Source organism: Perca flavescens, chromosome 17, assembly GCF_004354835.1.
Source record: "Perca flavescens isolate YP-PL-M2 chromosome 17, PFLA_1.0, whole genome shotgun sequence".
NCBI classification, from domain to species: domain Eukaryota; kingdom Metazoa; phylum Chordata; class Actinopteri; order Perciformes; family Percidae; genus Perca; species Perca flavescens.
The window spans coordinates 11,539,749-11,560,451 of record NC_041347.1 but is presented as its reverse complement, the minus strand read 5'-3'; the positions used below and the strand labels follow the sequence as shown (position 1 = coordinate 11,560,451).

General features: G+C 42.2%; 1 protein-coding gene, 1 long non-coding RNA gene and 1 pseudogene across 6 annotated transcripts in view; 2 read left to right on the top strand and 1 right to left on the bottom strand.

The window, feature by feature from the left end:
- Positions 1 to 1,749: 1,749 nt before the first annotated feature.
- On the top strand, positions 1,750 to 6,489 carry LOC114572522 (kinesin light chain 1-like; annotated as a pseudogene).
- A 1,009-nt stretch (positions 6,490 to 7,498) lies between these two features.
- Positions 7,499 to 8,711, bottom strand: LOC114571848 (uncharacterized). 2 transcript variants are annotated; one of them, XR_003694711.1, is made up of 3 exons: positions 8,591 to 8,711; positions 7,734 to 7,893; positions 7,499 to 7,638 (listed from the first exon to the last, which is right to left on the bottom strand). It is a non-coding gene; the product is annotated as an uncharacterized LOC114571848 (long non-coding RNA). The 2 variants fall into 2 exon arrangements; XR_003694712.1 differs by having other exon boundaries at positions 7,734 to 7,829.
- Positions 8,712 to 10,166: 1,455 nt separating this feature from the next.
- The window catches only part of klc1b (kinesin light chain 1b), a 30,129-nt gene continuing 19,592 nt past the window's right edge, over positions 10,167 to 20,703 (top strand). For all 4 annotated transcript variants that reach the window (XM_028603073.1, XM_028603072.1, XM_028603075.1 and 1 more), the window contains exons 1-3: positions 10,167 to 10,252; positions 18,806 to 19,076; positions 19,450 to 19,680. In XM_028603073.1, the coding sequence (XP_028458874.1) occupies positions 18,828 to 19,076; positions 19,450 to 19,680 (480 nt within the window). In that variant the 5' untranslated portion in view covers positions 10,167 to 10,252; positions 18,806 to 18,827. The remainder of the gene's footprint in view (positions 10,253 to 18,805; positions 19,077 to 19,449; positions 19,681 to 20,703) is intronic.

Below are 20,703 nucleotides of genomic sequence, written 5' to 3'. Positions count from 1 at the left end.
ACTCCCCCGAACGTAGCCCAGCTGTGATTACATGATGTGACATGCATAACATCACAGGAGGGACGTAATTACTGGATACTAGCAACAGACTCCTTTGGTAGTTTCTGCCAGTGTTGGCTGTAAAGCTGAGCCAAGGGCCACTGAAAATACACAAACACATTTATTCTGTAGCTAGCAAATTATGGTGGGCAGCCATTAGAGCTGCAGCGATAAATTGGACTGCTCGAACAAAAGATTTGATGGGCTACGTTAACTCCAGGTCTCTACAACAGGATTTAACATAGCCATCGTTATCTCTTCTGTTTTCATACCACACCGCAAATAGCTATTTATTGCAGTTGTTTAGGGCATTTGTTGGTCTTTTTATTTTCTCAGTGCTCTGCTTTAAATAGACAATTTCTGAAATGCGAGTAGCAAAGCAGGGAGTGGCTCACTAATGTGTGTGTGTGTGTGTGGTATATGTTTTTCTCTTGGCAGATGGAGCTCAGCTGGTGTTTATCACTGTAAGCCCCCTCATCCTTAACCTGGTGTCCTCGCTGCTGCTAAAATACAGACCGCACTAGCTCAACATTACCCCAGTCAGAAGGGCAGGGCCGCTTTTTGCACTGACATTTTGCATGACGTAGCCAACAGTGATGTGGCTCAGCGAGTCATAAATTATATTCAGACTGTTTCAGGAAAATGGCACGTGTTCCATGCACTTAACCAAAAGGGTTGACGTGTCTCCAAAACACACAATGTTATCGACACAGTTTTTTTTTTTTTTTTTTTTTCCTGCGACTTGACCAGCTGCTAAGCTGCTGTATTTATGAGGCTTTTATCATGTCATACTCTCCTGGATTCTTCAGCCAGTCAGCTAGGCCTCTGTTTGGATAAAGTGCTGGCACCAGAAGGCAGGCACACTGCAGCATCTGTGTGCCCTCTGTTAACATAGCGAGCTGCAGCCCTTCTCCCAGAGCTTATTATAGGTGGCAAATCCCTACAGTCTGTCCACCAGAATAATATGTCCCTGTGGCAGGCTTTATACCCGTGTCGATACTCTGCATGTGTCCACTCATTTCAACCCTTGCAGCTGAGTTTTTCCCGAGCATGGTTAGAGCCTAGTTCATGTGTGTTTTTATTTAACAACCCTTTTTCTTCTCGTTGAACGGCATACATTCTGAATTTGTCTAATTAAACCGCTCAAAGAAATGCTGACCTATCTCACTCATGAAATTTGAATCCCTTATCCCCCCTGCAGTGATAAAACATGAGTTCATTCCCCCTTTTTATGGCTGACGCGTTTGTGCGTTGGTCATGCTGCGAAAATTTCCAGCAGAGCTCAGAATTATGCACCTGTGTCTGTCAGCATCACGGGCCGGGGCTCTACGCTGTCAAGGCATTGATGTCTTTAAACGGAGAGAGTGGCTTCTGTCATGTCACCCCAGCAGAGAATGCCTTCGATGGTCTATAGTGTGAAAGATCAATTGAAATCGAAGATAACTCTCAGTTAAATAGAGGAAAAGTAACAAGAGACGTGTTGTGACAGTTTGCAGTCCAGCTGAGCTCTCGAGTTTTGCGCCAGTGATTTTCAGTGTTAAGAAGCACAGCTGCATCTTTGGAAGGCCGCGTTTAAAATGTCCTTTCAATGTGGCAGCTGCTGCTGTTTTAAATTTTTCCCGCAGTGTCCACTGGGTTAGTCTGTGATAACAACCAAGGTACCCTTTTTTTTTTTTTTTTTTTTCTTTCAATCTGCATAGTTTTCCTGAGCTAACTAGAAGATGTCCACCATGGTGTATCCACGGGAAGAAAAGCTGGAGAAGCTCTCTCAGGAAGAGATCATCTCCAACACAAAGCTGGTGATCCAGGGTCTGGAGGCCCTGAAGAATGAGCACAACTCCATCCTCCACAGCCTCCTGGAGACCATCAAGTGCCTAAAGAAGGATGAAGAGGCCAACCTGGTGCACGAGAAGTCCAACCTGCTTCGCAAGTCAGTGGAGATGATTGAACTGGGCCTGGGAGAAGCTCAGGTAAGACGGTGCTAGAGCTATCGGGAGGGCAGAATGTATTTTCCTACGCGATGAGTAGTTTGGGCACTCGGACGATATGAGCAAAAAAAAGAAAATGCCATGTAAAAGGAAGTGGGTTACAGTTTTTAACATCAGAATTGGCAGAAAAAGAGGAGAATGGTTCACAGTGTAGTAAATGAGCGTTATTTAAACCACACAGCCATGTGTTACCGTCTCCCACTTGGTATGTTTCTGCTTCCTCATTCTATACTGAGCTTGTGTGATGATCATGATTCATTCAGAACCAGCCCCGGTTTGTTCTCTCCTGCTTTTGCCACTGCGGCAATTTGTCCCCGGTAAATATCATTGCTCTTGAACGCTGCCTCCACCCCAGGTGATGATGGCCCTGTCCAACCACCTGAACGCCGTGGAGTCTGAGAAGCAGAAGCTGCGTGCACAGGTCAGGAGGCTGTGCCAGGAAAACCAGTGGCTGCGGGACGAGCTGGCCAACACCCAGCAGAAGCTGCAGAAGAGCGAGCAGAGCGTGGCCCAGCTGGAGGAGGAGAAGAAGCACCTGGAGTTCATGAACCAGCTCAAAAAGTATGATGAAGACGTCTCACCCACTGTAAGTACCGTAAGAAATCACAAATGCATATCTACAGATACTTGGTCACTTATGTGTTTTTGGGAGATTTATGTAACTGTGTACATGTTGTGTGTTGTGGTTAGATTGCTCTCATTGTAACCAAATTCTTTAAAATATATTGTTTAGGGCTGCAACTAACAATCATTTTCATTATTGATTGATCTGTCGATTATTTTCTCGATTAGTCGTTGGCCCAAGATGTTGTCTCAAATATCTTGTCTTGTCCACAACTCAAAGATATTCCGTTTACTGTCATAGAGGAGAGAAGAAAGGGGTCAGCCCTATGTTCCCAGAGCCCAATGGTCCCACAGCCCTACATTTCTAAGAATTTTTTTCTTCTTAAAATTAGGCCCTGTTAGGGTTAGGGTTACATTCCATCTGTAGTCCATTGCTACTGGATAATAGGTTGGGTGTAATTGGCTACCAAATTGGGAGAAAGGGGGTTAAAATCTGATAGAAATTTATGGATAGGAAACGTGGGAACATAGGGCCTAATTTTGGAAAAAAATCGTAGAAATGTAGGAACTATGGGAACATAGGGCCTAATTTTGGAAAATAAATCTTAGAAATGTAGGAACTATGGGAACATAGGGCCTATTTTTTAAAAGAATCTTAGAAATGTGGGAACATGAGACCTAATTTTCAGTGACATTTTTTTTTTTCTTAGAACTGTGGGAACATAGGCACACTCCCAGAAGAAACTAGAAAATATTCACATTTAAGAAGCTGGAATCAGAGAATTTTTAATTATTTTTTCAAACCGATTATTGATTATCAAAATAATTTTAGTATTAGTTAATTTAATATTAGTTTAATACTTATATAAATCCTGAGCTCTAAACCGTGTTGAAAGTGACTATTGTAACTCTTATGGGCAGCAAACTGTCAATGATATGTGATCCGGGAAGGAGCCTTTCTGGTCAGGTCCTCATTGATCTGATGCTGGGATGAATCGCTGTATATTCTGACCTTATTCTTAGTCATAAAATTAGACTGTAATAACCTATATCCACTAACTGCTTATTGCAGGAATCCATCATGCCAATACCCTGTCCCTGAAGGAACCTTATTTGTGCTCTGGATGTTCCAGCTTTTAACAGGCTTCCACTTTAAAGTCTAACTGAAAATCACCCTTAGTCATTTGATAGAATCAGAATCAACTGAAATGTCATTTTTCTTTCCTCTCAAAATGCATACAGCTCGGCTAAAAACAAGGACAACAAGGTATAGAACGCTGACATTACTGCTTTATGCAAAGTTCGATTGGCCGCATTGAAATAAGATAAGATCACTACACAAATACGATCCATCTACAAAGACGGATACCTAACAGTATTCCATTGTTTAATGCAAAACTAGAGGGTCCCATCATGTAAGCAGAACATATAAAATATAAAATTCTATAAAATGGTTTCTGATTTTTCTCAAATGAAAACATAGGACAAGTGATTAACAGAGCAAATATGTATGTCGCAGTAGACAAAAAAAGCTATTTATTTTCAGTTGGACTTTAACAAAATAGGCCAATGTATTCTGTCAAGGTGCAAAAATGCACTCATGATATTATGATAAGTATAATTTTAACATAGTGTTGAATTTATTGGTCTAAATGATCTTATACTAGCAATTGCATATTTGTAACTACAAGATAAGATTGTATCCCTTTTTTATCCAGGTGTGATATTTATTATACTAATTATTGGCTTGGATGTTTAAAAACCCTACATGACAGTGTTGCCAGATGATTGTCTGTGATTGCAGCTGTCTGTGAGGATCTGACTGGCAGCTTTGTTTGGTCCCCTCAGCAGGAGGAGAAGGACCGAGAACCACCCAAGGACTCCCTGGACGACCTCTTCCCCAACGATGAGGAGGAGCATGGCCAAGGAAGTAAGAACAGCAGTATTTAGCATTTCAGCGTGACACTATGATTTTACTCACCCATTAGGCTGTCAAACCTGATAACAGTGTTTGTTTAAGATTGGAGTTTGCTTCCAAAATGTTATAGTCAATATTTAGCACCCTAGTTTAATGATCTGAGCGCATGGCATGAAGTGCATGGCATGAAGTGCATGTCTCACGTGCGTTTTAGGGCGTGTCCAAATCCACTTTTGCTAGTTTGACGGTGGAAAAAAGGTGGTTCAAAAGGGTTGTACTTAGTGTCTTCATGAATTCATAGGTGTGTTTTGGGCGAACATGCAATAAAACCAATCAGAGTGTCATCTCCCATTCCCTTTAAAGCCAGGCGCTGTTTGGACCTTGGCGATTGCTAATATGATGGCAGATTTGCGCCGTAATATTTTTATTTGTAGTCTTTTGCGTGTTTGTGTGTGTGTAACAAGCATAGTGTACGTGCTGTGCATAAGCCTGGACGATTTGACTAATTTGCTGCGTTATTGACTTTAGACCAGGTTTTTGTTGGGCAATGGCGCGATCACTTCCTGCTGCCTCAAGATAGCAATACGCCAAGAATTCACCTGAACACACCTCCCTGTAAGACCAGCACGCCAATAGGCGCAAAGATGGGCGCAGGTGCATTTGCTATTTAAATGACGCGGGCAGTGGACGGTCTTAACATAGCAAAGACACTTGCGCCAGGCTTGGCGCTGAGTCATGAATACGCATTGTGGAAGTAGCCTACGTGCTAACGCAGCTGCAGCGATGGCTCAACCAACTCCTTCTTGTTGGTTATTGGCTGGAACACTGTTTGTTATGGTTCGTGGGGCCGGTTGGCGCAGATTGTTTTTGTTGCCGTTTGTGGAGCCTGAGCTGTCTACAGAGACCGCGGTTTTTTACAGTGTGTTCAGGGGACCGGCAGCTAGCGGATAGTGAGGAGATGTTTGCTGTATGTGACGAAAAATGTTGTAGCCTAAAAAACACGTCACATCACTTAGAGCACCTTTAATGATGCACCACATTTTTGTTGTGGTCAAAATAATGACACTTACATAGTGGAAACTTGAATAAGGAAATGTATATACTTATTTTGGTTTGATATTTCTTACATCCCTCTTTGAGTAAATTAACCTAACCTAACTAACTAACCATCGAAGTCCAGGACACAAGGGTAGATAATGCTGTGTCATGCCATTTGAATTATCTCCATAATGTAACTATTCCCTGAAACCACAGTATTGTTTGCATGCTAATGTAATTAGCGTCATAATCAGGGGGGAATTTTTATATATATATATATATATATATATATATATATATATATATATATATATATATATATATTATTTTTTTTTTTTTGTATCCTCCTTTGACGTGCATGCTGACCTTTGCCCTGTGCGCCTCTGTGCCCATCAGTGCAACACCAACACAACAGTGCAGCCGTGGCTGCGGCCCAGCAGGGAGGCTACGAGATCCCGGCCCGTCTGAGGACCCTGCACAACCTGGTGATCCAATATGCCTCCCAGGGCCGGGCACGAGGTGGCTGTCCCCTCTGCAAGCAGGCTTTGGAGGACTTGGAGAAGACTTCCGACACGACCACCCTGACGTGGCCACCATGCTCAACATCTTGGCCTTGGTCTACAGGTCAGAAATGTCTCCATATGGGGACTTTTGCTAGTTTTACTGTTATTTATTTCTCCTATTTGACTTATTCCATGTTGCCCTCCTTTGTACACCCATTTTAGTCAAAGAGCGAAAACATTCAGTCTCACCCCGTTGTCTCTCCCTCTCATTTCTGCAGAGATCAGAACAAATACAAAGAGGCCGCCCATCTGCTCAACGATGCTCTGTCCATCCGTGAGAAAAACCCTGGGCAAAGACCATCCCGCTGTAAGACTCCGCCGTCGCCATAGCAACCATATCTTCATGGAGACATATCCATGTTTAGATAGATCTGATTAGTCCTCTGGTGTTGGTTCATAATTGCTCGAAGACTTTGTCAACAGGGAGGCAATAATGGCACAGTCTGCTGTATTTACTGTCTGTATGGATTTTATTTTCACCATTAAGTATGGATTTTGGGACCTGTGCCTGCAGGCTTTACAGTAATCAATCACATCTGCTGATTGTCTGTTCATACATTTAGCATAAACCCAAGTCCTTGCAGTCACAATACAACGACCAATTGGGAAAATATTAAAATATACTACCTATTTCATTGCCTTTGTGAACAGATTTGTATTAATCGATTTACACGGGGGGCTCCAAAACCTCTCATAAAGCCTAAAGGAAGCTATTAAAGTTCAGTGCTAGTCCCTGCAGCTCTGTGGGCTTGCCATTTGCTTCATATACTGTAGACACAGAATAATGAAACACAAAGGCAGGTTACTACCATCCTGTGTAATCCAGGTGGCTTTGAGCTTTTTGAAAAGCACCATATTTTTGTTATACTGCACACTGCTGCAGCTCCTCTTTTCACCCTGTGTGTTGAGCTCTCGGTTTAGCTACAGAGTGAGGCATCTCACTTCTGTTCCATCTTTGGTGGGAGTCACACATGTGCAGTAGCTAGGTCAGCACAGCTAGCTAGTCAGTTGCAGAGTATGAGGGCGTGCCACGCTAGCAGCTAGGCGAGCATTATAACGTGTGTTACAAAGTGACGCATGTTCGTCTCTGAAGTAAAGGCTGGACTACAACAGAGCTGTTTGGAGCAGTTTGTGAACAGTGTTTTCTGTTGGAGATGGTAAGTCCCTTTGGGGTGGACTTTGGGCTTTTTCCCTTTGTAAAGCTATAACGTGCACAAAAAAGATCTATAACACAATAAAGGAAAGGGGAAAAGCCAAAAAAGCCTAATGTGAGCACTTTAAATGTTGTCTTCCTTCAGCTTTGCTTGTAATCACACACGTCATTTATTCTATTCTTCAACATTGACCACAATCTTTACCCGAGTGATCTCTGCCTCCTGTCTTTTTTCATTCCTATAGGCCTGGTGGTGTACTTCTCCCTCTGCTTCCAAAATGTCCTGTTCTGCTCCAGAGAGGCTGTGGTGAGGAAGCCTCTGCACTGCCCGACTGTACTGGTTACCTGAGTTCCCAGCTTGGTCTGAGCAACTGCCTGTTAACACAAAAAGCAAAATAGAGAAGATAGTTTGAAGGGCTTTGCTGATGATTCAGATCTCCAGTATGGATTGACAGGCAGTGGATGTTTACCTGCGAGCAGAGCAGAGCAGGCTGGGACAGAGTCAGGGAGCGCAGGGCTCGAGTTAGACACGACACCGCCATCATTACCACGTCCTCCTGACACAGCTGAAGAGCAGAGACACATTGACAGCTGATAGTTTTGTGTCTTTGGCTTCAGAATCAGAATCAGCTTTATTGGCCAGGTTTGCACAAAAAAAACAAGGAATTTGACTATGGTTAATCTTTGCTCTCAAAGTACAACAATCACTTAACATATAAGAATAAAAACAGAAAGGACAGCAAGAAATATGAAAAAAAAAATACTGTTAAGTATGCAGTATAACAATACAATAGAATTTAGAAATTTACAAAAAATATACAATAACAATTGAAGAAGGAAGGAAGGAATAGTGCAATATCAGTATGAGATTTAAGATTCAAACATAAATATAGTGCAAGGCAGTTCAGTGCAATTATATATGAATAACAATATTGGAATGGTAAAATATAAAAATATACAAGATGTTGATTTGTCTTTCTCACTAACGTTACCTGGAGTGCACCATTAGCTCGACTCTATCCGGTCTACACATTTCTCCTGCTTTGAATTCATCTTTTTACTTAATTAAGCCAATAGAAATCAGATCTTTAGAGGTCAACTAAATATAATTACCTACTGTGTTTCAATGGTTTACTATACTGCATCGATCACCCTAAACCTAACCTTACCAAATGGCCAATAACATGAGCTATCGCTAGGTTAATCACCAAAGCTCTACAAATACACCTTCCTTTTATTTTCCGTTTTAATAAACTAAGCCGAATTAACCACGTGTGTCATGTCCAATTTACAAAATAGCTCATTGTAATAGTAACATTTAACCAACCTTTATATTTGACTTATTTCATCACAAGCTTCTCCTCGGCGTCCTTCACAATCTTGCACGCTGCGTCGCGCACTGATGACGTGCATACTCCGATCTCCTCCTCTGTGGACACCCATAGACAGTAGGCTATATAAAAGACGGTCAATTTTAATATACAGTCTATGCTGTACACACACAGCTAGATATAAAACAATTATACACAAGTTAAAGTGGACCAATTATGATATATCAATCTTCCATTGTTACAGCTTACCTGTCGTAATACATACAGTAGCCTACAGTAGCAATAGATAAATCTACCGGCTTCTTCATTCTCTGACAGCTGATTTTAATTTCTCCTCTAGGTGGTAGAATTGCCTTCTTAACGTACAGTAATGTAGTGGATGCAATCTCTAACCTCCTATTGCTGTACAATAATTATACTACTTGTTTGTCTCCCAATAAGCTAATTTCTCCTTCCTTTTCATGAGGCCCATATGTATTAAAACAGTTTTAGACACATTGACATCCAACCGTTCACATAGCCTACAGGTTGAATGAAGTTTCAAAACGCTTACTGTCATTTTGTCACTTGACACTGAATACGGGTTAAATGACACTGTATTTGGGAATGCCCTTCTGGAGAATTTTGGAATATTTAGGTAATACCTAAAAACCTACCAATATCTCCAAGACTCTGTCTATTAGGTGACAGAAGTTTACACAACATATCAAGTAAAGAGTTTTCTGTAATCATGGTTGGCATTAAAGTGGCTGCCAGGACATACTTAAACACTGGAAAACACCTAAAACCCCGGCATTAAAAGAATGGGCTAACACCATGATAAAAACAGCTTCATATGAGCATATGCTAAACAGGATACACTGTAAAAAGAAAAGATAAAGCACCAGCATGGGATAGTTTTTGGACATAGGCTACATCACACTGACCAATATACCTGTATTATGAATGAGGCTGCTAATTATTCCAATATTGATGTGCCCCTAAAGCTGCTGATGTCATAGTCTTGATGTTGTAACTGATTTCATGTATATATATTATTGTTTTTGTTTGTTTGTTCTGTCTATGGTTAAGACGCGGCTTTCACTGTAACAATAAAAGGCCCCTGTATGTGATACTGAACTGGCATGCACCAAAGGAAAAAGCAATAAAAAACTTCAATTACAAAAAGAATACAGGTTAAATGATATACATGTGTGTGGTGTGACTAGTGAACATGTCACAAGAATGAACTGCAAGCCCTTTTTCTAGTTTGTACCATAGACGGTAAATAGTCTGTGGTTTGTACCTAGAAACCAAATAGAAACTACTTATTTTGTAATTAGTGTCTGAGTTCATTATATCAAACAGATAGATAGATAGATAGATAGACAGACAGACAGACAGACAGACGGACAGACAGACGGATAGATAGATAGATAGATAGATAGATAGATAGATAGATAGATAGATAGATAGATAGATAGATAGATAGATAGATAGATAGATAGATAGATAGATAGATAGATAGATCAGCCATACAGACTTGGCTAGATCTGGCAGTCGAAAACAAAACATGACGTCATTATAATTTAACTCAGCTGCAGAGGCTGCTGGGAGAATCTTGCTGTGTCGGAGACATTTTGGATTTAAAGGGGCTGAGCCGTCAGTCCTAGCTCTTGGTAAGTTATAGCTGTCTGTATTTTCACTTACTAATATTACAATTGTGTGAACCCTGTATATAACCGTGTGTTTAAGTAGTGTCAACTCAAGATACCGTGTATAGAAAGGATCCGATCGGCGGTTTGAACAGGGTGAACTCGTAACATCTAGCTAGGGAGTGGTGATGCTAGCTGGTTAGCTGGAGCTGGCTAGCTAGTCGCTAACCGGAGTCCTAAACAGACCACAAAGCAAGCTTCGTTATAAGAATTGCTAAATTAAAAGTCTTCCTCCAAAACAAGTCACAACAAATCTGGTAAAGGAGAGAACGGGTTAAATCTGCCCTTATTGTTAATATGGACCCTTTAGGTGGAGGTAGAATATAAAGCCCCGTTGTGAACTGCGAAAGTCATAACAAAATGAAATTGTTGGTCTAATAACGAGCAGCGCGCAAGTCAAATCCGATCCGTTGTTTTATGTGTTGTATTAATTTGTATTAAAATGTTAAGAAAATTCTCCGTGCTCTAAGCACGTTCAGGTTGTGCAGAGTCATTAACATGTAGCTACCACGATATTAAATCAAATGTCCAGCATCGTGGGTCAACACCGCTAACGTTATATCATTTGTAGGGATGTGTAAACAACAGTGTTATAAGCAAAGGTGTCGCTTTTTTTTCTGCATAATAATCCTCAGGTCAGGCAGATGCTCTACCTGGTATTTCTTCCTGCATCAGTAGCCATATTCAGGCACACAGTTTTCAGACAACCATTAGTGGGGAAAAGTGCCCTCCAGCAGCTGGTGTGATGGATGACTGTGGACAGTGGCACTTCCCTCCTGGTTGTCCCAGACCGCCACACCCTCCTTGGTGGCTGGCTCTCCTTTGTGTCTGGTAGTGATGCGGACGATGTTGTTGGATTGCTGTTTTTGCAGAAAACGGAGGAAGAGGGAGTGATCTGTCGCTGTCAAACTTTATCAAGTAGACAGGAAATGCTTCTCTAGGGAGATGGAACAGAGAGCGGCCACTGGCTTGTTGATGCACCCACCACAGTCTGCCTTTTTCCATTTCCTAAGCTAGTATTTTACTAATAATAAAGGCACCACATCCTCTCTCAAACAGTCTCAGTCGTATTTGCTCATTGAAGATTTCCAGCTCAGCTTTTCAGTAAGGTTAAAGTTATGTAAATTGACTTTAGAGAAGAAAATGGCAGCTTATTAAGGGTTGTTGTCCTGCCCTTTAAGTCAGTAAGGTTCGGTGGCCGGGTTAGCTCAGTTGGTAGAGCAGGCGCACATATATAGGTTTACTCCTGAAACGCAGCGGCCTACCTGCGGCCCTTTGCTGCATGTCATTCCCCTTCTCTCTCCCCCCTTTCGTGTCTTCATCTGTCCTGTGGAATTAAAGGCCTAAAATGCCGCAAAAAAAATAATCTGTAAGATTCAATGTGCAAATTAGCCTTGGTAACAGGAGATCAGTGGGGAAAAGCACAGTCGACTTGAAAGACCGGAAGGGAGATATTCAAAGAAACGATGGCCTGAGTGATGATGGTGTTTTCCAAAGGGAGATGTGATTATGTCAGAGGTGAGGCCTCTCCGGAGATGGAGACTAATAAAGAGTGGAGCTCTGGGTGGGCAGACACGACAGAGAGGTGGCCCAGGTTTCCACTGCTCTAAGGGAAATAAACCAGTCAATACAGAGTACAGTTCTCTTCTGTAAACACACAACTGTCTTCCATTACGCTGTTCTCTCCTCTTGGGCATTTCTATTAGCTTCTGGGTAGGATGTGCTACGATTGCTACAATATAACATGACCTTTGATCCCCCTGCGAGGTTGAGTCATCTGACTTGGCCGTGAAATTCAGTTTCTGGTCCTTCTGATCTAAACCATGTCAGATTTAAGAAGAACTGTCTATTCAGTTGTTTTTAAAGCGATTTGATTTTTATTAGTAAACAGAATTTTGATAATATGAGGTTTAATAACACTGTTTTGGATTGATTTTTCTCTTAAGGCCCATGGACCACAAGTGATCTATCTCTCCAGATATGCTTGTACTTGTATTAGAAAAATCCAATGTAATCATGTCATCACAAACTAGATAGTTCTCAAATCGCTGCTGTATTATTGAGCCCTTGATCATCACTGAAGAGGTTGCCTGTCTGTATGAATACACATTTCCTGATATGTGAAATATGATCATTGCCGTCCCCTGACATGTTGCAAGTGTTTGCTGGGCTACAAATGGCTCCTATCACTTTATGAACATTTGCTGGACGGCACATGGTTTGGTGGTTAGATTATAAGTGAACTTGGCTCACCAGACATGCTGCTCGGTGCTAAGGTGAGAATCTAGGGCCGGGAGCTATATGGGAATCAGTGTAATATTATTTTTCACATAACCTGTAGCACCACGAGACCGTAGGTTTGGACCTTGCAGTGTGTTGTGTGTGTGTGCCCTCATCCTTGGGGTCATGTGAAACTCCGTTTGTGCCTGTAAACCATGTCATTGAGTCCACGCCAGTTAAAGACCTATTCCTTTGTGTCTGATGAGGAGCAGAGTCTAGATCAGGGAGGCTCCCTCCCCCATCCGACCTGCTCCTCTGCTCTCCTCCCCCGCTGTGGGCGGGCTGTCTCTTGATGTGCGCCCTGAGCTGATGTTGGTTGTTCTGACGGAGCAGTGGGAAGGTCATCATCCTCCCGCACGCAGCTCTCGTCCTCCTCCTACCCCGCCCATCGGCGCTCGTCACTCTCACTGCTGTCCTGTTTCATTCCCATTTGCCTCTGTTTTGCACCGAAGGTTTCCCCTTTTCATTTTAAGGAGGATCACTTTGGATTTAGCACAGCGGATTTTATGATGATGCACTTTGCCAGCGCGTAGCGCTATTGCTGGAGGAGGAGTCATTATTTCATCAGCTTTTCACCGTGCCAAAGTATGAGGCTCTGATCTGCCACTGAGACCAAGGTTAGTTTTCTGGTCCAGCAAGCAGCTGGAAACATTGCCAGCAAGAATGATAAATGGATTAAGTCTTTAGTCGGCATCTAGTGGCTTTTGTAATAAATATATAAAGGGTGAGAGTTTAATTTGCACATACAATTATCTCTTTTAATTGCCAGTAGATATTTACACACATATGAGGAATGTACCCTTTGCATATAACCCATCCTGACTAATTAGGATGGGTAGGCAGCTATAGTCCGGGGACCAACTCCAGTTTATAATGCCAGTAAGGGCAATGGCAGGACTTGCCTATCATGCATGTCTTTATGGTTGGGAGGTAAACATGCAAACACGGAGAAAACATGCAAACTCCACACAGTAAAGCCCCTGGCCGGACCCAGTAATCAGCAGGGCCTACTTGCTGTGAGGCAGCAGCGCTCATCACTGAGCCACACATTTTTCATATATGTCGTTTTTCCTCATGAAGAAAAGCAATGACCCCCCTCCCTTTGGTTAGAATGAGTTGTTTGTTTCACTATAATGGTTACTATATGTTATACAAATACGCCACCATACATTTCTTTAAATAGTCTAATCTGTTGCAACGTACCAATGTGAGGCCGGAACATCTGTTGTTATCTATGTTGCGTATGTGGCAGGTCAAGTAGCTGTGAGCCGGTGGTGTCCTCGTGGGCCCGTGTTTACTTTGTGGTTTGTTTTAGGAAGTGAACTTTTGGTTTTTTTACCAGCTGCCTAACCTCGCTAGCTACTGCACCTCGACTAACACTTGTTCCTGGTCATTCCTTTAGCTGATCATGGGGCCGTTTGGATAGAAGCCCAGATCAAATGAACGTGTTGCTCCCTGCTGTATAGTGTAATATGTACACGGTGGGTGCATTTTTCCTGTTGTCCCAAAAGCACTGTAATCCATTTTTCAGCAGTCTGAGGAGTCTTATTCTGGCCTGATGAATTGAAGCTGGTACGTAGTCTGTCGGTCATTTCCTTTAGTCCGTCTGCTGGTTTTTCATATGAACCTGTGATGCTGTCATGTGCTTCACGTGCACGTGATTTTGATGAAACACAACAAAGTCAATGTTAAAGATTAATTCACGGGGCGGCCTTTGTAAAGAAAAACAGCAGGCCTGTTGGACTTTATCTCACCTCTTAAAAGACTTAGAAAATATTAACTCGAGCGGTCTGAGTCCTTCCAGCCATTTGTGTGTTTTATCAAGGCGAAGCTGCTCGTTTCTCCCTTGACTGTCATAATAGTGCTTCTCCTCTTTGTTAGCAACAGTGTACGCTCTGCTAGTCGTGCCTTTCATCCACATATGTTTAACTGTTGAGACAAGAGGGTAATAAGCTGTCTGATCTGTGATTATGCTTGAGCTTTGAAAGAGATAGTTTCATATCTTGATCAGAGCAGGTAAGAGCTTTGGTGCCAGCTCCTATCAGGGAGAAAAGTACTGTAGGCTGCGACGGCAGAGCAAACTTTTCCTCATATTCTCTCCATGCAAGTTAGGCTTGTACCATCCCCTCGACTTAAAGGTACACTGTGTAGTGTTTTTAAGTATTTTCATTAGCTAAAATCAATGTCTTCATTCATAAATATGTCCTCATTGGTGTAAAATGACCTCTGGCAATGATCTGACTTATCCTCGTAAACGAAGAATTTCTTATCTGTGTTGACGTTGGACGGGCAAGTCCAAGGAGGCTTCCATGTCGTTCCGCCATTTTGAAAAACTCTAATCGCTGAGAGGGACATAAAGCACTAGCCTACCTGTCTAGCTAATCCACAACGCGTTTTCGTTCAGAGCCAGCGTCACGTGACTGACACCAGCTGAAACGGAGAAGGAGATCAGCGAGAGGCGCTTGTCACAAGAACGCGTCTTATCACAAGAACGTGCCGTACTGTCGCGAGAACAACGTCACACGCGTGGGTTTAGGAAAAGAACGTTGGGAAAGGCTTGAGTAACACAAAAAAAACGACAAACAAAACGACAAACAAAACGATAAATAAAACGACAAAAACACGACGGTGACCAACGTCACACACTTAGGAAAACAATAAACGGTTGGGTTTAGGAAAAGAACATTGGGGAGCGCTTAAAAAAAAATTGAGCATGCAAATGACAGCTTGATTTGTTTGTTGCATTTGAATAGACTTATATGTAAAGTAGCGAGTCGGTTTTTTGTTAGGACAGAATGGCTTTCAGTTCATGTATTGTAAGTTCTCCCCGAAACGTGTTACTTCTTGCCTGCTGAATAACTTTACAGTTGGCACGCCTGCACTGAATGCAAGCCCTCTGGGCATTTTGTTTTTGGCATCCTTAACATTTTTTATATATCTGAATGTACGCCCATTTGATTGTGATGCTTGGCCCCAATTATGTTTGTTTGTTTTTTTTAAATGCTTAGCAACGAATTTTCTAGACTTCCGTGTAGGTTTGATGATCTGAAATCTCCTGAAGTGGTTTAGAGTGCATGTTACTATTAATTACGTTTTTTTTATTAGAATGGGGTCATTTGATGTGGGAGGAAAACCGCTTAATGGATCTTTTCACAGCACTCTTCTGAAGAGGTTGGCTGTCTCTGTGAATTAGCTTTTTACTGCTCTTCTGTTTCTTCCTGTAAAATGGAAGTGAAGACATAATTGTATATGAAGTGCAATAAAGTACAAAATTGCAGATGAGAGGTGCTCAGTGTCACCTCTGAGTACCATATCTAATATGCTGAATATAAATCTGTCGGCACCGTTTTAACAACTTAAACAACATGCGACCTGCTTTGTATGAGGTTTACACTGATGCTTCAGGAAGTTAACAACAAAAGTGTAGGCCTATTTGTAGGAAAAATGAAAAATCTATTGATTTTCTTTCGAATGTTGATGGATTTTAGTAAGCGTGTTTATGAACCTAAGGATGGTTAAAGGTGCCCTGCCACACGTATTTCATTACTTTGTGGTAATGTCTGAAGTTCTACCATGGACTCTGTAACATTTGTTTGTGGAAAAAAATGCTTTGGTTACCTTGTTTCAAGCCATTCTGGCGCAGTATAGAAAGCCTGCAGGAAGACTCCGCTCCATTTGTGCCAGTTGTCATTAATATTCAACGAGCTAAGCTGCTTGACTCTGATTGGCTAACAGCTAGCCTATGAGCGCCTGGCTGTCAGAATCCTTTACCCAGGCTGAGCTCATGAATAGTAATGAGCTCAGGCAATATGATGTCAGACTGACCAGCTTTTGTAATTGGCCTGATTTCTCTGCTTATTTCTTTTCAGTGACTAGAGCTGACAGAGGAGGTAGCAGTTCATTTTCACATTCACAACATAACACAAACACATATGGACCTAGCATATTTCAAAAAATACAAGTAAAAACGGTTTTGTGTGGCAGGGCACCTTTTTAAGTTTTTAATTAGAGGAAAGGAAAAACAATCCAAGTTTTTTTATTTATTTTATTTTTTGGCATTTCCGCCTTTTAATGTATAGGAAAGCTATGAAAGGGGGAGAGAGAGGGGAAGACACGCAGGAAATCGTCGCAGGTCGGACTTGAACCCTGGACCTTCTGCGTTGAGGCATAAACCTCTGAATATGTGCGCCCGCTCTACCGACTGAGCTATCCTGGCCACACAATTATTTCGAGTTGAGAGGGTTTCACCTGACAGCAGATACGTACGCATATGTCTTCGCTGTAAACACTCCATAGTATTTGGTTACCTGACACTTTTTATGATCGATCGATCGATCACTGCTGCTCCAGCTGGTGGTACGCAGGCTCCACTGTCATCCTGATCAAAGCTCATTTCCACAGGCCCACTGATGTCCAGTTGGCCATTAGTTGACTTCAGTAGCTGCCCCCGTGCGCTTGTCTAGTGTCCATCATTAAATATATTAGCATCATGAATACCACTCCCCCGAACGTAGCCCAGCTGTGATTACATGATGTGACATGCATAACATCACAGGAGGGACGTAATTACTGGATACTAGCAACAGACTCCTTTGGTAGTTTCTGCCAGTGTTGGCTGTAAAGCTGAGCCAAGGGCCACTGAAAATACACAAACACATTTATTCTGTAGCTAGCAAATTATGGTGGGCAGCCATTAGAGCTGCAGCGATAAATTGGACTGCTCGAACAAAAGATTTGATGGGCTACGTTAACTCCAGGTCTCTACAACAGGATTTAACATAGCCATCGTTATCTCTTCTGTTTTCATACCACACCGCAAATAGCTATTTATTGCAGTTGTTTAGGGCATTTGTTGGTCTTTTTATTTTCTCAGTGCTCTGCTTTAAATAGACAATTTCTGAAATGCGAGTAGCAAAGCAGGGAGTGGCTCACTAATGTGTGTGTGTGTGTGTGTATATGTTTTTCTTTGGCAGATGGAGCTCAGCTGGTGTTTATCACTGTAAGCCCCCTCATCCTTAACCTGGTGTCCTCGCTGCTGCTAAAATACAGACCGCACTAGCTCAACATTACCCCAGTCAGAAGGGCAGGGCCGCTTTTTGCACTGACATTTTGCATGACGTAGCCAACAGTGATGTGGCTCAGCGAGTCATAAATTATATTCAGACTGTTTCAGGAAAATGGCACGTGTTCCATGCACTTAACCAAAAAGGGTGACGTGTCTCCAAAACACAATGTTATCGACACAGTTTTTTTTTTTTTTTTTTTTTTTTTTCCTGCGACTTGACCAGCTGCTAAGCTGCTGTATTTATGAGGCTTTTATCATGTCATACTCTCCTGGATTCTTCAGCCAGTCAGCTAGGCCTCTGTTTGGATAAAGTGCTGGCACCAGAAGGCAGGCACACTGCAGCATCTGTGTGCCCTCTGTTAACATAGCGAGCTGCAGCCCTTCTCCCAGAGCTTATTATAGGTGGCAAATCCCTACAGTCTGTCCACCAGAATAATATGTCCCTGTGGCAGGCTTTATACCCGTGTCGATACTCTGCATGTGTCCACTCATTTCAACCCTTGCAGCTGAGTTTTTCCCGAGCATGGTTAGAGCCTAGTTCATGTGTGTTTTTATTTAACAACCCTTCTTTCTTCTCGTTGAACGGCATACATTCTGAATTTGTCTAATTAAACCGCTCAAAGAAATGCTGACCTATCTCACTCATGAAATTTGAATCCCTTATCCCCCCTGCAGTGATAAAACATGAGTTCATTCCCCCTTTTTATGGCTGACGCGTTTGTGCGTTGGTCATGCTGCGAAAATTTCCAGCAGAGCTCAGAATTATGCACCTGTGTCTGTCAGCATCACGGGGCGGGGCTCTACGCTGTCAAGGCATTGATGTCTTTAAACGGAGAGAGTGGCTTCTGTCATGTCACCCCAGCAGAGAATGCCTTCGATGGTCTATAGTGTGAAAGATCAATTGAAATCGAAGATAACTCTCAGTTAAATAGAGGAAAAGTAACAAGAGACGTGTTGTGACAGTTTGCAGTCCAGCTGAGCTCTCGAGTTTTGCGTTGTGATTTTCAGTGTTAAGAAGCACAGCTGCATCTTTGGAAGGCCGCGTTTAAAATGTCCTTTCAATGTGGCAGCTGCTGCTGTTTTAAATTTTTCCCGCAGTGTCCACTGGGTTAGTCTGTGATAACAACCAAGGTACCCTTTTTTTTTTTTTTTTTTTCTTTCAATCTGCATAGTTTTCCCTGAGCTAACTAGAAGATGTCCACCATGGTGTATCCACGGGAAGAAAAGCTGGAGAAGCTCTCTCAGGAAGAGATCATCTCCAACACAAAGCTGGTGATCCAGGGTCTGGAGGCCCTGAAGAATGAGCACAACTCCATCCTCCACAGCCTCCTGGAGACCATCAAGTGCCTAAAGAAGGATGAAGAGGCCAACCTGGTGCACGAGAAGTCCAACCTGCTTCGCAAGTCAGTGGAGATGATTGAACTGGGCCTGGGAGAAGCTCAGGTAAGACGGTGCTAGAGCTATCGGGAGGGCAGAATGTATTTTCCTACGCGATGAGTAGTTTGGGCACTCGGACGATATGAGCAAAAAAAAGAAAATGCCATGTAAAAGGAAGTGGGTTACAGTTTTTAACATCAGAATTGGCAGAAAAAGAGGAGAATGGTTCACAGTGTAGTAAATGAGCGTTATTTAAACCACACAGCCATGTGTTACCGTCTCCCACTTGGTATGTTTCTGCTTCCTCATTCTATACTGAGCTTGTGTGATGATCATGATTCATTCAGAACCAGCCCCGGTTTGTTCTCTCCTGCTTTTGCCACTGCGGCAATTTGTCCCCGGTAAATATCATTGCTCTTGAACGCTGCCTCCACCCCAGGTGATGATGGCCCTGTCCAACCACCTGAACGCCGTGGAGTCTGAGAAGCAGAAGCTGCGTGCACAGGTCAGGAGGCTGTGCCAGGAAAACCAGTGGCTGCGGGACGAGCTGGCCAACACCCAGCAGAAGCTGCAGAAGAGCGAGCAGAGCGTGGCCCAGCTGGAGGAGGAGAAGAAGCACCTGGAGTTCATGAACCAGCTCAAAAAGTATGATGAAGACGTCTCACCCACTGTAAGTACCGTAAGAAATCACAAATGCATATCTACAGATACTTGGTCACTTATGTGTTTTTGGGAGATTTATGTAACTGTGTACATGTTGTGTGTGTGTGTGGTTAGATTGCTCTCATTGTAACCAAATTCTTTAAAATATATTGTTTAGGGCTGCAACTAACAATCATTTTCATTATTGATTGATCTGTCGATTATTTTCTCGATTAGTCGTTGGCCCAAGATGTTGTCTCAAATATCTTGTCTTGTCCACAACTCAAAGATATTCCGTTTACTGTCATAGAGGAGAGAAGAAAGGGGTCAGCCCTATGTTCCCAGAGCCCAATGGTCCCACAGCCCTACATTTCTAAGAATTTTTTTCTTCTTAAAATTAGGCCCTGTTAGGGTTAGGGTTACATTCCATCTGTAGTCCATTGCTACTGGATAATAGGTTGGGTGTAATTGGCTACCAAATTGGGAGAAAGGGGGTTAAAATCTGATAGAAATTTATGGATAGGAAACGTGGGAACATAGGGCCTAATTTTGGAAAAAAATCGTAGAAATGTAGGAACTATGGGAACATAGGGCCTAATTTTGGAAAATAAATCTTAGAAATGTAGGAACTATGGGAACATAGGGCCTATTTTTAAAAAAGAATCTTAGAAATGTGGGAACATGAGACCTAATTTTCAGTGACATTTTTTTTTTTCTTAGAACTGTGGGAACATAGGCACACTCCCAGAAGAAACTAGAAAATATTCACATTTAAGAAGCTGGAATCAGAGAATTTTTAATTATTTTTTCAAACCGATTATTGATTATCAAAATAATTTTAGTATTAGTTAATTTAATATTAGTTTAATACTTATATAAATCCTGAGCTCTAAACCGTGTTGAAAGTGACTATTGTAACTCTTATGGGCAGCAAACTGTCAATGATATGTGATCCGGGAAGGAGCCTTTCTGGTCAGGTCCTCATTGATCTGATGCTGGGATGAATCGCTGTATATTCTGACCTTATTCTTAGTCATAAAATTAGACTGTA